The sequence below is a fragment of the Dermacentor albipictus genome, chromosome 2, assembly GCF_038994185.2.
Source record: "Dermacentor albipictus isolate Rhodes 1998 colony chromosome 2, USDA_Dalb.pri_finalv2, whole genome shotgun sequence".
Classification (NCBI taxonomy): domain Eukaryota; kingdom Metazoa; phylum Arthropoda; class Arachnida; order Ixodida; family Ixodidae; genus Dermacentor; species Dermacentor albipictus.
In genome coordinates, this window is record NC_091822.1 from 62,438,325 (window position 1) to 62,452,951 (window position 14,627).

General features: G+C 48.9%; 1 protein-coding gene across 1 annotated transcript; it reads right to left on the reverse strand.

Moving 5' to 3' along the window:
• Positions 1 to 5,409: 5,409 nt before the first annotated feature.
• Positions 5,410 to 11,879, reverse strand: LOC135908985 (endothelin-converting enzyme 1-like). The gene is made up of 3 exons (XM_065440846.1): positions 10,964 to 11,879; positions 6,804 to 8,530; positions 5,410 to 6,159 (listed from the first exon to the last, which is right to left on the reverse strand). Exons 1-3 carry the CDS (start codon positions 11,816 to 11,818, stop codon positions 5,763 to 5,765), a joined length of 2,979 nt encoding a protein of 992 aa, XP_065296918.1. The 5' UTR covers positions 11,819 to 11,879; the 3' UTR covers positions 5,410 to 5,762.
• Between the last annotated feature and the right edge of the window lie 2,748 nt (positions 11,880 to 14,627).

Genomic DNA, 14,627 nt, shown 5'->3' on the forward strand with positions numbered 1-14,627 from the left:
TCGCAATGTTTTCCAAAGAAAGCAGTTGTGCTACTAGTTAACGTTATAGTTCTACAGATCGCTCTTTGAGGTGCTATATTAGAAAATGACACCACGTTTTCGGCCTCGCCTAGAGATGCACACTGCTTTTACAGAGCCCGAGCAGAAGTTTATAAATAGGATACCTACAGCTCGGCGTTCAACTAGATTCGAGCAATGCACAAAGTTAGAGAGGAACCGCTGCCACAAACATATTACTCACTCTTTTTAAGAACCACTGGAAAACCTGTCTCTCTGCTCAATCTGAACTTACCCTCTATAATTGACCTTTTCATGCTCCCGTCCTTACCACGTAGTAATAAAGAAGGGTACAAAGAATGACAAAAATCTACGACAGAACTCATCTTACGATTACTGTCGACGCTTATGCGACTAGTATTCGAGCAAAGTACCGATGAAGTATTCGTCTGGTCAGTTTTCTTTAATATGTGTCAAGGTCATGCTCAGAGTTTCGTTCGTTCGCCTATACTCGACATATCCCGGTATGCGCTCGCGCGCCTAGGTCGGCCATTAGCATGGTGGCCTGACGACGACTCTATCACGCCGGTGCAGTGAAGATGATGAAATGACGATGAAGGACTGACGTCGACGGAACGACAAAAGCGGTGTAAAGACCATTGCATGACAACAGTGAGCTGTCGATTCTTAAATCATGAAGCTTGTAGAACGACGACATCGTAACAACAGTATGCCAACAGATGCAGGAGCGTCTGTCCGACGATGACGCAATGAAAAAGATGTCATGACTATGGTGGCATAATCATGATTGACTGACGGCAGTGTAGCGAAATGAGGCAGCTGCTAACACTCGGACGCATCAGCTCAGCAGGCAGACCGCGACAAAAGGGGGCCGAGCTCCGGCAGAGGCAAGTGCAGATCGGTAGGCATGACGACGACGCAAAGTGGTATTCGAAAAACTAGGATTATTAACTCGGTAATAGTTTAATGTTATAGTGTATGCATATGGCAGACAAACAATGTCATACCGGTCGTCAGCGGCCTGCCTTACCGGCATGGTCTCCCGTGCTAATGTGGCGCCGCGGTCCGCTGTCTCCTTGCTCAACCGGTAAATGCTGAGACCTCTGCTGAAATCGGTGTTTGCAGTGTCCAAGGCAAGCGGACCGTTGGAAGACACAAGCATATCCATGAATCGCCTGCTCACACCAACCAGGCATGAAAACATGATCCAATAAGGGCCAGAGTTTAAGCGACCACACATGGCTTCGAAAATACGCAGGGGAAAATGCGCAACCGAAATTAATCGTGACTGATGGGCAGAGCCCAGCGTGAACCGACCACTAGACGTGCGCACACTCGTTCGCATCCGTTTTGGGATCTGCTCAAGGTCGGGTGCATGCGGAGGAATTTCTTGTACGGTGCGCACACAAAGTGACTGTCAGTTAACGCTGTGTCGGCCGGGCGAGACTACATTCCCGAGGTGCTGTCGGCGTCATTGCCACGCAATGACTCCAGTCGGCCCGGGCGCTCGTTTTTGTATTTGCACTTCTCGGATAGCCCTCTTTGCCCGGCTCATCCGCATCCAAGACCCAACAGTCACAAAAACAAAAGAGAGAGCCACGGCATGCTTTCTTCGTGAACCTCCTCCCCACCTCTCCCCATGAGGAAGCGTCCCACTCGTGGTTACAAACAACTTCGAATGTTAGAACAAAAAGAGCACTCATAAATATGGGTATGTGAGGGCTTCATGTAAGAAAAATAAATTAGGTGCAAAACAAAAATGTTAAATGAAATAAAAGTATAACAGTAGAAAGCAAGTTTAAACAAAACAGCGACAAAGATTCGGAGCAATCACGAACCATATGGAAATTAAACAGTAAACTAAATTCATTTGCACTTTAATACAGATCAGTGTCTCTGTCGTAAGTAGCGACGCTATATACTGAGAAAGTACTCGATGGGATATGTCCTCCAGTCGAAGCAAGCTTTGGTCCCGTTCGAGCTTTCGGCTTTGCGCACTGAATCACGCGTCTCAAACTCACAGAAACGATTACACGTGGCAAGCCTCCCGTCAGCACGCGGACCGCACTTGCGCGCATCACGACGACTATCGCGCTCTTGTTTCTTTTTTTTTTTGCTATTCGTCAACAGACTAGTCGTGCGGGAAAGTGTCAAATTTTTTTCGGTTTGGTTCACTAGATTCGGATCAGGTTGCAGTCGGTGGGTTACTTTCCTGACGTTTTTGATTCCCTGCTGCGAACATAGCCCTTTATTAACATGAAGTATGGGCTGAATCTAGAATGCCACAAAGCGGGCGACAATGGCTAGCTTTCCTGTTGCAAGCTCTGGATTGTGGCAGCCAGACCAGGAGAGCAAGCGCTTTTTATCATGCGAGAACATCTTTGGCCAAGGACAACGGCGGCGAAATATCCCCCATGTGCGCTTGACGTCGTGGTTGGCAGCCGTAGTGTCGACATGACACTGCTTTAAAATCTCGGACTTCAAGGACTCACGGACAACGAGTTCCGTACAACCTTGCGGAAAGCCTTTCGCCCTCCTGTGTAAAACACCATCGAATAACCGAAAGCTCTATGGCGTCCTTTTAACTTTTTCTGAAATTTGTGTGTACATACAAAACGAGGTCACACCGTGGTCGGCGGCCTGCTTGACTGGCATGATTTGCTGTGCTGAGGTGGCACCGATGGCTGCTGTCTCCTTGCTCTCCTTGAAAAGACTGGGACAGTCTCCATAAATTGCTTGGTGCAGCATCCAAAGGACACGCGGACCGCTGGGACAAACAGGCCTCTTCATTAATCGACTACTCAGAACACTCAGGCAAGCCGACGTGATCCAATAGGCGCCAGAGTTTAAGCGCCCAGGCATCGTCTCGAAAAGACGCAGTGAACAAATCAATCAAAACTAAATCAATCAGAACTAACATTACTGATGGATAGAAACGAGCGTGAACCGATCGCCACACGTACACACGCTCGTCCCCACCAGTTTCCTGGTCCCTCAAGTTTGCTGCGGGGATAAGAATTCCCTGGATGTCACGCACTCATAGTGACTGTCCGTTAGCACTGCTTCGGTAGGCCGAGAGCATATGCCCGAGGCGCCATCGCGTTCATTCGCACGCAAAGGCTCCAGTCGCCAGCGCCGCTCCTCTTCGCGTTTCCACGTTTCCGACACAGCTCTCGGCCCGGATCCTTCGCTTCAATAGAGAGCCAATAGCCACAAAAAGAAGAAAAGAAGCACGCCCCGTATACTTTCTTCGGGGCAAAACATGAGTGCTGCAGAATGACAAGGAAGAAATGACGTTGATGGATCGACGAAGGCGATTTGACAACTAGGGCATGACCATAGTAAAATGAAGTTACTGAAGCGATGACGATGGTAAAAGGCTGTGTAACGATGACTGTGTGACGACCATGGCTAATAACGACACGACCAAACTGAGATGTTGAAGTTAGAATTACCATGGTGAAACGATCACGACTGTTTAACAACGGCGCACTGACGACGCTGACATGAGAAATGTGTGAACACAATGAGATGACGACGGGCCTACGCTAATGACACTGCGACAACAAACTGTATGAAACCTGTATGCGACGAAGATGCCACGATGATGACGTGAGGACGATCTGATAACGGACGCGGGATAGTGACTGCCTTACGAGGGATGCCTGAGTCACTGTCTGATGATGACCACGTGGCAATAGCGGCGTAAACGCCATTGATTCACGACAGTATGACTACAATAGAATGACAAAGGAAGTTCGCCGTCAGTGGAATGATGGAGGCGTTATGACGAGTACGGCATGATGAGAATGGGAGGACTTTACTGAAGCGATTACGATGGCAAAGCGACCGCGTGACGACGACTGCAGGACAATGGCATGACGACGACCACGTGACGACGATGACGTGACGATGACGTCATGACGCCTGCATGATGAGAGTTAGATGAGTAAACTGAAATGACGACAATGGAACGACCTTCACGGCATCACGGCGGCGCTGTGACAGCGAGTGCACGCCGACTGTATGGCGACGATGGCGTGAAAACGACGTCATGACAGGGGCCGGCTGACAAAGCAGGACTGACCGCAATGTAACGACCTCGATGGCATCACAACCACGAGCACATACTTAGACATAGAAGTTTTGACGAGAGCGGCATCACGAGAGTCAGATCACCAATGTGGAATGACGACGATAGACCGATCACGATGGAGATAGAGATATATACAGATAGGCTGAAAACGACTGAAGTAGGAAAAAAAAGCTAATCGCAATAGTAAATATAATAAGGTGCGCCAAACGTTGTGCTTTTCAATTGGTTTTACTCCCTTTCCACCTTATTTACCATCAACACCATCGGTAAATGGCATGAAGGCATCAAACTATCCTCAGCTTTGAAATTTGGTCTTCACTCGGGCATGAAATGCACTTCAATGTTAAACGCGATAACTCGGCGGAGAAGGTGTGACCAGGACGGTATGAGAAGAGTAACGCCACTAAGCTTGAACTAAGGCGATGGAGCGACCACGATGGCATTAACCACCAGCATTTACCTAGCGGTTCAAGCAGGTAGGCAACACAGTGCACTGGGTCGACGAAACAGGATAGATAGATAGATAGATAGATAGATAGATAGATAGATAGATAGATAGATAGATAGATAGATAGATAGATAGATAGATAGATAGGCTAACACGAAAAAAGTAGGCAAAGAAAGCTATTCACGTTAAAAAGTATTACGTGCGGTAAACGGTGCGCTTTTCACGTGGTTTCACTGACTTGCCACCTTGCTGACCATCAACGCGCGCAGTTACTAGCATGAATGTAAAAAATCATCCTCAGCTTTCAAATTTATTCATGACTCGTGCGCGAACTCTACATCAATGTGCAACGCGCTAAGTTTGTTTTCATATGCCTCGAGAACCCCTAATGAGCGCTGCGAGAGCCCCAATGGAGCTGCAAGAGAATGCGACAAAAACAAGGTTTTATTCACGGAACTCTGTGTGTGGCAGTTACTAGAGAAATGATACGAATAATTTGGCTCGGGAAGCAGTTCAATCAAACCTGTCAAATATCAGCCTGTTTCAAGCCTTTCGAAAGTGTGCACCAGGTTCCCTTCAGCCAAATGCAGAATATTCAATGGTGCAGGGCAGACGGGCATAGAAAACACACGCTACGCAGCCGCCAATTACAAAGAAAATCTTTATGAATTAAAAAAAATCTCTTTTAAACGCAGCCAAGAAATACATTGGACATTGCCTTCGAAAACACGTTGATTAATCCGCCTTCGCAAACACAAATTAAACAAAAGTGCAAACAGACCGCAAACGCGGCAGATGACGTCAATGTTTTTCGACGTCTGACACACCCAGATGGGGACACTGTTGCTAACTAAACGTAAACTTTTTAAATACAAAAGAAGTCAGAGAGCTGAAGAACGGGGAATAAGAAGGAAGCAAAAACAAACAAACGCGACCGCCATGAAACGTCCAAATAAAACGCGTAACTATCTTAGAGTGCGTCGTACGCCAGAACAAGGCACGCAGACGAAGTGCCAGTTGTACTGCTGACGCCCTCATGCAAAGATTGCCATTGCTTTGGAAAAGACGGCGAGCACACTTTAAGGCATTGCAAGGTCCCGGCAAAAGGTATATCGTCTCACACTGATAAGCATATTCTGTACGTTCACACTTGTGGCGTGGTAAGCATCGCGCGTGGTCTGGGTCCTTTCCAGTCCGCACTCATCGGGTGAAGAATGTGCACTTCTTCTTGGGATTCATTTTTGTTCCGTAGGGGCATTGAAAAGCCTGCGCGAATGCCTCCGAATTGCTCACAGCCTTGTTGCAGTCCACCGTGTGCGGACCCACGGCTCCGCGAAGGCTGCACGTCATGTAGCACAAAGTCATGAAGAACACCTGATCGCCCGAGAGATTCCGGGAAATACCCTGCGGACTGTCGTCGTTGCTTTCGCTGATGGAACGCCTGTACGCTGCGTAGGCCACTTCGAGCGCGGGAATCTCGGGAAAGATGCTGGTCCTGGAGCCTGGTCGGGTCTGATAGGTGGGGGAGTCGACCACGGGAGCCTCGTCTGCAGTCGCCAGGCAGCCGTTCCGTTCTTCGAAGGCTCGAGAAGCGGCGCTGTAAAGAAGAGTACTGTAATCTTTGATGGTTATAACAAAACGGAGGTGCGGCGTTCATAGAGCACTAAGTAAAACAGGACATTTCAGATTGCCATTGTGATTAATAATTAAGCATTTTCGCATCCGTTTAGCGGAAAATTTTCTCGTATAAAACATCCACTTTTGAAAATTGTGGACGCAGCGATGCGCTTTCATATAACTTCTACAAAGTGAATTTCGTATAGTGTTTGCGTGGCTTCACTCTGTAAACATTTCCCATCTATTTCAAAATGCAGTCGTACGTACTTGAGAGCATATCGCGATATAAAGTTCTTCAGTCATATATCAGTTCAGAAACTAACTTTTCCAGTTCGATTATCAATATAGGCGAACATCCGTCTATTATTACAGGCAAAAGGAACTCCTTACTCATTCTGGAAATTTCTTCGCACAATTACCTACAAAGGCTAGCTTATTTCAAACAATCGTGTTATAGCCAACGATGGCGCATCACCATAAGCTGAAACTTGGCGAAGTAGCAAAAATAATGGGTTGATTATGTCTATCATATTAGGAAAGTAGTCTATCTGTGTTGTTCTGGAATACCCTGCCTTGTAGAAGTGAAAATCATCACATTCGCAAAACTAGGCTAAAGACACTTACTGGGATAAAAAGGAGTCGCCGAAAGTGCCGTTTGGATGCCACCGGAGTCCCTGTTTGTCCATGGATGCGACGAGATTCACCGCCATGGAGAATCCGAGCCCTCCGTAGAACATAGCTTTGGTCCCGTCCGAGTAGTACAGGGGCGGAGTAATGGCACCCACAGCTACTTTCACTGCGCCACTTGCAGCATCGTAGAAGAGATACGGCAGTTCGTAGTTGAACACGTAGCTCAATACGTCGATATTGGCACTCGCATGGTACGTATCAGCGGCAGACCGACTCGATTGGATCCAATATTCCGCAAACGGCAATTCGGCGCTCGGAAAAGCCGCGTACATGCGGTCGAGTGCCTCGTTCTCCAGGAAATTCTCTGGGGGCCACAGCTGCAGGCTTGTCGAAGCCAGCTTCACGGCGGCAAGTTGTCGGTTCTCGGCATCCAGCCAGTCTGTGGCGTTGACCAAAGCGCTGGCAGTTGCAACGAGGTGTTCGAAGTTTGCTGAGATGACGGCGCGTTCCTGTCTTGAGAAGCGCGACACAGAGGCGAGAGCAACCACAAGGAGTCGGTAGGCGGTCTCGACAAAACGTTCGCAGAAGTATGGCCGGTAACGTATGACGCCTTGGTCGTACCGGTACTTCAGCAGCTGCAAATCCACTGCCGGTGCCAGGAGCTGCACGCAAGACCACGCAATCAGGGACAGCAGCTGGGTGTCCGTGTACGAGGCCATCACGGCCGCCATGGTCTGGAAGAAGTTTTTGTCGGCTATGAGAACCTGGTCGTTGGATTCCATCTCAGGCTGAAGCTCTAATTGCTTTAATGCACGTAGCCACTCCTTCGAGTCCAGAGGCGGAGTGTAGAATTTAATCTTTTCGATTGGCACCAGTAGTTGTTGGACTCCAAGTGGACGCATGGCGAATAGAAGTCTTCTAAAGACGTCCCCTTCCAACAGCATGGTTGTCTCTATGAGCGTCTGGTTTATGGTCGCGTCCTTGTCATACCTTCCCTTGAGGATGTAGAAGAACGCAGCCCAGTACTTGGCGTATCCGCCGGTATTTTTGATCGTGAGATGATGCTGGTACATTAGCGGTACAAGTGGGCCTGGATCTAAAGTCAAACGCCAATTCGGTGCGGGTCCCAAGCGCAGTAGTCTCAGTTGAAAGAAGAGTGAAACCTGCCACTTAAACGCGAGCGTTATCAGCACATCGAGGGCAGTGGTGTCACTTGGCTCTGGCTCTTCCGGCCACGACAGTCTACACTCCTTCAGAAACTTCCAGAAGATATCCACGTTCGAGCCGTACTGTTTACTGTCGCCCATGCATGTGGCGTACATGACTAGCGGCTTGTGGCCAACCCGAATTATCTTGGCGCCTTCTCTAAGAATATTTCCGAACAGTGGGAACCAAGATTTCCGTACGTCATCCATGGCTGAGTTAGAGTGCTCAAGGTACCCCTTTGGTGGGGACCAAGCGGAACAGACGTAAGCCCCGAAGTTTTGGCACGGATCGAGGCTGCTGTTTAGTTTATCGGTAAGGCGCCAGGCGTGATCGAGGCAATCTTTGGTCCTGCAGTACGGCTTTGTCGGAGCAGTTTCCTGCTCTCGTCTGAACAAGATGACGACGGCGGCTGTCACGGTTGTCACTATGAAAATTAAGATGGCCATGAGGAGGATTTGCCGCTTTGTGATAGGTATCCCTGCTACTCTGACCACTATCCGTGAACCGCGCTGCCCCTGTAAAATGAAGCACGAAAGAAATATATCACTCAATCCTGATACCAAAATTACATGCTAAGAAACAGTGAGGGCGCGTGCGTCTTACCAGAAAGAAGGCACATGCGCTTGTCAATTAATTTTTTGCTTTCTTTACGTGAATATCCCGACACCTGCCGTTCGGGCATGAACGTCATTAGAGAAGCATTGATAATGACGCAGGCCATTTGTTGTTCTCACCTTTCATTATGTAGATTTGGGTCCTTTTGCTGAGCAACCATAGCCTGTGTTATATTGTAAAATACGCTGGCGAGGTTACCCAGGAAAAGCGGGCTCATGCGTTGACACTACTTGGTATATTTAGCTCGCTATTCGGTTCCCCTATGACAGAATTCCGCGCCGCTATGGCGAAGGGACTTGTCATGGAATGATCTATAGGCCAGAATTTCAGTGCTAGAATGCGGCAGCGGTATCCTTCCAGCGATTTCTGGAACGAGCCAGCGAACGTAGCCATAGCGCTCAGCCTCTTGTCGTATGCTTACAGCCAGTGTTTGCTCGACTCAACAGTCGCGTCAGCAAACCGGCAGTACCTGTGCTGTTCGCGGTGACATAATGAAGACTGGGGTCGAGATTAAGGTGCAGTAGCCCCAACGCTCTGGTTTTTTTACGGCGAGCCTCGCTGCCCTCCAACTGAAAGGAGCAGTCGGTATACTAGTCCTCGGAATTATGACACCGGCTGCTGAAGTTTCACAGTGTGGAGCGCAGTCCGAATAAAATTAGGCTGTCTGGCGATTTCCATGCTTAAACATTTTAAAACATTTTCGGCCGTCATTCCGTACATACGTGCCTTAAAGAAAAAACATCGATGGATCCCATGCACTGTGGTAATCGATATAAGCAAAGCTTTGTATGCGGTTTATTTATTTATTTATTTACTTATTTATTTATTTATTCATATATTTATTTCATTACCCTCGGGCCACGAAGGCATTACACGGCATCGCTTTGATTGAAAATAATTAGCGGTGACGTTGGCGGCGAGCGCGTAAGTTCTTCAGTGTTGAGACCAATACCAGAGTGGGGAGTTGATGTTGCACGTCACCCTGCTTGCGCCGCTGCTGTTTGTCTGAGTATTCCACAGAATACACAACGAGACGTGTTTGCTTGATACGTTGTTGCGCGTGATTGTATATAATGCCTTAGAGGACTGATCATTATCATTGCTTCACATGGCACATCGCATCGTGGCAGAAATGTTAAATGGTATTATAGAGCTGCGCGTAATTCAAATAATATAATTGCATGTATGCATTGTATACATAGATTCGGCGTCTGCACCACGTTTCGCTGCGTAGCGAAGGCGCTCCTGATATGCGCGACCATTCTTTCGGGCCTGGGTGTCCTCGACGCTGAGTGCATGCTTTGCAGCCATTTTGCTGGCGCGTGTTTGCCTGCTCCTTCTGCATTCCTGACGAGCATGCTGTCGAGACGCTTAAGACGCCAGCTCCGAGGGCTGTCTTCAGGTTATGGTCGATTGTAATGTTTACACTATCAGAGCACAGCACGTGACCTCCACTGCTCAGCGCCTGCATTTCTGTCCTACAGGAAAGCAAGCACAGCAGGTGCCATACGCACAAACTGTTCAACGCAGTCGCAGCGGTACCAGTCGGGATTCGCGGAGGCGAGCGCCATCTGGTAGTGTTGCAAAAAACCCAGCAGAACACGGCAAGACCATCACAGCACGCCCGGAAAATCGCGAGAAGAGGCAAAGAAAGGTTCGCTTTCAAAAGAGAAAAAAAATGAACGTGACGGTGAGACAAGGCCACGGGTAATGTAGGGAGCTGTAGCAATACCGACATACTTCGTTGATTCTTAACGTCTGCGTCACCTCCGCCGCGGGTCGGCCTGGCATTGCCCTATTGTCAGGCTTCTTTTTTTCTACATGCGGACTCGATAGTGGGGAAAGTAGCCCTTAACAGTTTCGCTGTAAAGTTAATTAATTCGCGCCCCCAAATGCTGCAGAAATCGTCGTCTGTTGGCTTCTTTTTCGCCATTTTGCTTCCTACATCCTATAAATTGTCGGAAAGCGTAACCCCCTAATCTAGCAGGTGGCGGTAGGTACCTTTCCAAAGGCTGTCACCACACTAAAACAGAGCTCGCATGTAGGCTCCCTAGCCATGCACGGAGGCTAGTGCCATCTGGAAGCGTTGTAAAAAACCCAGCGGCTCGCTCGGCAAGACGATCACAGCAACAGTGCCCGAAAAGTCATGAGAAGGGGCAGAAAAAAGCTTCGCTTTGAAAAATACAGGCCTGGATTCGCAACTCAGTGACTCCCATGATATGTCGCACATTGCAACCACTATATCTTACACCTTTTCGATTGCCAGAGGTCGCACACTGACAGCTCACCCTGTGCCGTACGGCGTGATCGCGGAAAAGAAACGGCTCGCTCACGTGTTCCGAGTCCCAGATCGAAGACTTGCTTCCTCGTCGCCTGGCCCGCTGCTCTGCAATGCGTTCTGCGCTCAACGTCTTGAGACCTTGAATGAAGGACGAGAACGAAGGCTCGCGCTGAGACCCCGAGTCTTGCGTCGACGACTTTGCCGAGTGTCCGCTTCGCGAGGCCGCGTCGATGGGCACCGCCAGAGTGACGGTCGAGCCGGAGCGTGTCCTCGCCTTAACCGTGCCAGGCGTTAGCTTTGAACTGCGGACTTCGGCCGTCAGGGTTGCCTCGGCTGCTTCCTTGTTCGATGTGGAAGATGTCACATGGGCTGTGATCGACCGAGCGCCAGCAGCAGACTCTAGTGCCGGTGTCGGCTGTGAGGTGTGGCGTTCTCCTGGAGGAGGCTGGACTTCGCCTTCGGCGACTGCTCGAGCTTGTTCTAGACGCCCGTCGGTGGCTCCTGGTTCTACCGAAAAAGGTGATTCAGTCGTACAATCGATGCCCCGTTTGCGCATGCCATGTTCGGTGCTACCGGTCTGTTGTTCCTGAGGTCTGGTGATGTCGGGTGTAGTGGCTTGGACGCCATCGTAAAACGACAGACTTCGCTTACTTTTAGGAGGTTCGTTCACAGGTATTTCGGCGACTGATCCGGTGGTGGTGGTAGCGCCTTTTGCTTGACCTGAATCGAACGGGGCGTCCGCGTTAGCCCTTTGACTGGAATCGTACGGACGCTGGCGCGTCTCTTCAAGCTCGCCAGAGGAATTGGAGCTCCGAGAAAATTCGCGTCCTCTAGAGCTTGCGGAGTTACTTCGAGGGCGACGCCGCCTCTTGCTCTTAACAACTTGATGCTGAGAGCTCGGAAGCATCGCTCAGTTGCTTGCTGTGGTCGCAAATCGCAGGGCCCAGGATATGCAATCGGAAATGCCGTTACCCTTCTTCTTCTTCTCCTATAGTTCGAAAGAGGCTCGTGGCTCGTGAATCCAGGTGACGCTAGCGCCGCCTGGATTCTAATGGTAACTCCACTGATAACAAAAAATGTTCACTTACTGATATTAGATGATCCTTTCAATATTATTCCCTTATTGTCTAAATTTAGAAACGCAAGACGATGCCTGAATATTTTTAGTTGTTTGAAAAGTGAAATGTGTGTTTCCATGGTGGCGCCACGCCAACGCTTGGACGCGAAACACACCACATGCCACGGGTTTGCTCGCAGCATGAATGACGCATTCCCTGAACAGAAATATTGTGATGATTATCTTCCGCTGCTGCGGCACATACCCGTATGTCCTTAGAATGGGGTGACGGAAAGGCGCATAAACTCAATAATTATTAAAAATTGTCAAAAGAAATGTGCAACCGAAAAGAAACAGGAACGAGGAATATATTGCACAATTACCCCGTTAAAAAAGTCAGTGCTCCAGGTGTCGTAGTGGCGAACAATGTCCAGGAATTCTGGACATTTCTCTACGCAACTTCGCTGCAATGAGCATGTGTAACTGAATGGGCAAAATTATAAGAAAATTTATATTTCAAAATATCGGCCGACCATCAAAAACTTTCAACCTACTATTTCGAGAGGGTAGTTCTTTCTAGCATCAGTGGCGCGTTCAAGCAGTGTTTTAGTCAGGGATGGGAGGTGAAGTCACAGGACCGGAGAAAAGATTTTCGCACCCTCTCGGCAGAGGGCACATTCATTTGAAGAACCGCTAAATTTAAATCATAGAGCGATTCATTACAGATGCCGTTGGAACAGCAATGGTAGGGGGAGTGTATGCAGTCTGTCTGCACGCGCCGGTGTTTGAGAGGTAGCGAGGACAGATATATGAATCTATATATATATTATGCGAGCGCACGTCTGAAGCGTGCATGTGTATGGTGGTGTATATGTGCGTGTATATGTTGTGTGTATGTGCGCGCGCTCGAGTGCCTCGGTATTTTGTATTTCCATGTGGGCGAACCACGGTATGCGTGTGTGCATGCGTGAATGCGCTTTTGCGTGTACACGCGCATTATTGCAAGTGCCCGTGCTCTTGCGTGCTTCAGGTGCATGCGTGGACGCATGTCAATGTGTAAGTGTGCGAACCTGTGTGTTCGTGCTTTAGCATGCATGCGTGCGATCAAATCGGTGCTTGTTTGTGTGCGCATAGATTTCTGTGCGTACGCACTGTATGTGTGTGCGTGCGAGGGAGAAAGATAGAGAAAGAACGAGCCCTCGGGTATGTTTCGGCCAAGGTGTAACTCCTCGCCGGTACCGCCAGGTTTGAAACTTCCCGAAGGAAGTGATTTGTTTCTTTGATGTACGAGGAGAATGAACATGGAATGTCCTTGATGAGAATGCCAATAAAACTGGATATTTTCTCGGTCACTGTTCCATTGTTGGAAACGACAGGGAGGCCGCGATTGTTTGTTTTGGGTATTTGGGATGGTAAGTGCAAACGGCCGAGGCTAGAGTTTCACGGTATCAAGGCTTTGAACGTCGCATCGGTTATCTTCTCTGCCTTGAGCAGAGGGGTGAGGGCGTCCTTTACGTCTCTTTCAAATTACTTTGTAGGGTTTCTTGGGAGTTCTGTGTCGAAACTGGAGTTGGCCAACTGACGGAATTTTTCGTTTATGTAAAGAATCCGGTCAAGTAGCACCACTGCGGCACCTTTATCCGCTGCCTTAATGACAATTGTTTTATCCTGACTCAGAGTTCGCAGCGCCTCGTATTTCTCTCGTGAGTGGTTACTGTGGACAGGACGGTGCCTCTGGCATTATTTTATAATTTCTTTTTGCCCCACGCAAATGTATATGGCCAAGTATTTCTCGCGTACCTCAGCAAGTGTCCATGATTCATCGGAGAGCCCAGGCACCAGAGGGGCGTCTGCGCAAGCAGGCGCTTGGTGTGCTGCAACACCACGCACCAGAACACATTTGGGTTGGACCCACCCGCGTGTAGCCGTGCGCGGCTTAGCCGTGCCTGCGGAAAAGGAGATCCTGGTGGTTGAGCCGATGCTGGGCGTTGGAACTTTTAAGGGCCCCGGCAGAGGCAACAAACGTCTTAGGCCTCTTCTTTACATAGATGGCACCTCCAGTCTTCGTGTCTGTCTCCCACTTTCCGGCCTTTCGTGTCTCGTTCTCTTTTCCATTTACTTCCTTTCTCCTTGGCGGCAAGGCTTATCCTTGTTGGCAATCCCGCCTAGGGTACGCCATGTTTGGTTATAGCGACAGCGTACCTCTGGCGTTATGCTGACTTGCATGGAAGCTCTGTCGCGTCTAAACGTTGGGCTGCGTAGTTGGCAGTCGGCGCTGCTGCCAAATATTTATGTGTTTTCATGAAAACTTCTTTCTCCCCCAGTTCCTGCTCGTCCTGAGAAACGAGGGCGCACCAAAGATGTCAAAGTTTTTTGGCAATCGTACACAGAACTTTCCCCGCTTTCATGTAATACACTCTGACAAGCCTGAGAAGACCGTAAGAATAATCTTACACTTCGTAGTCTTGAAATCTCCGACGGAATTTTCCGGTCCGGGATAAAAAGCATCAAAATTGCTAATGGTGATCTTCTCCTAGAGCTCCACGATCAGAAACAACACGAAAAACTGTCCAAACTTGTATCTTTTGGGGGTGTTCCACTAACAGTGACCCCCCACCGCACAATGACTACTACCCACGGCGTTGCCTCCTATGCTGAT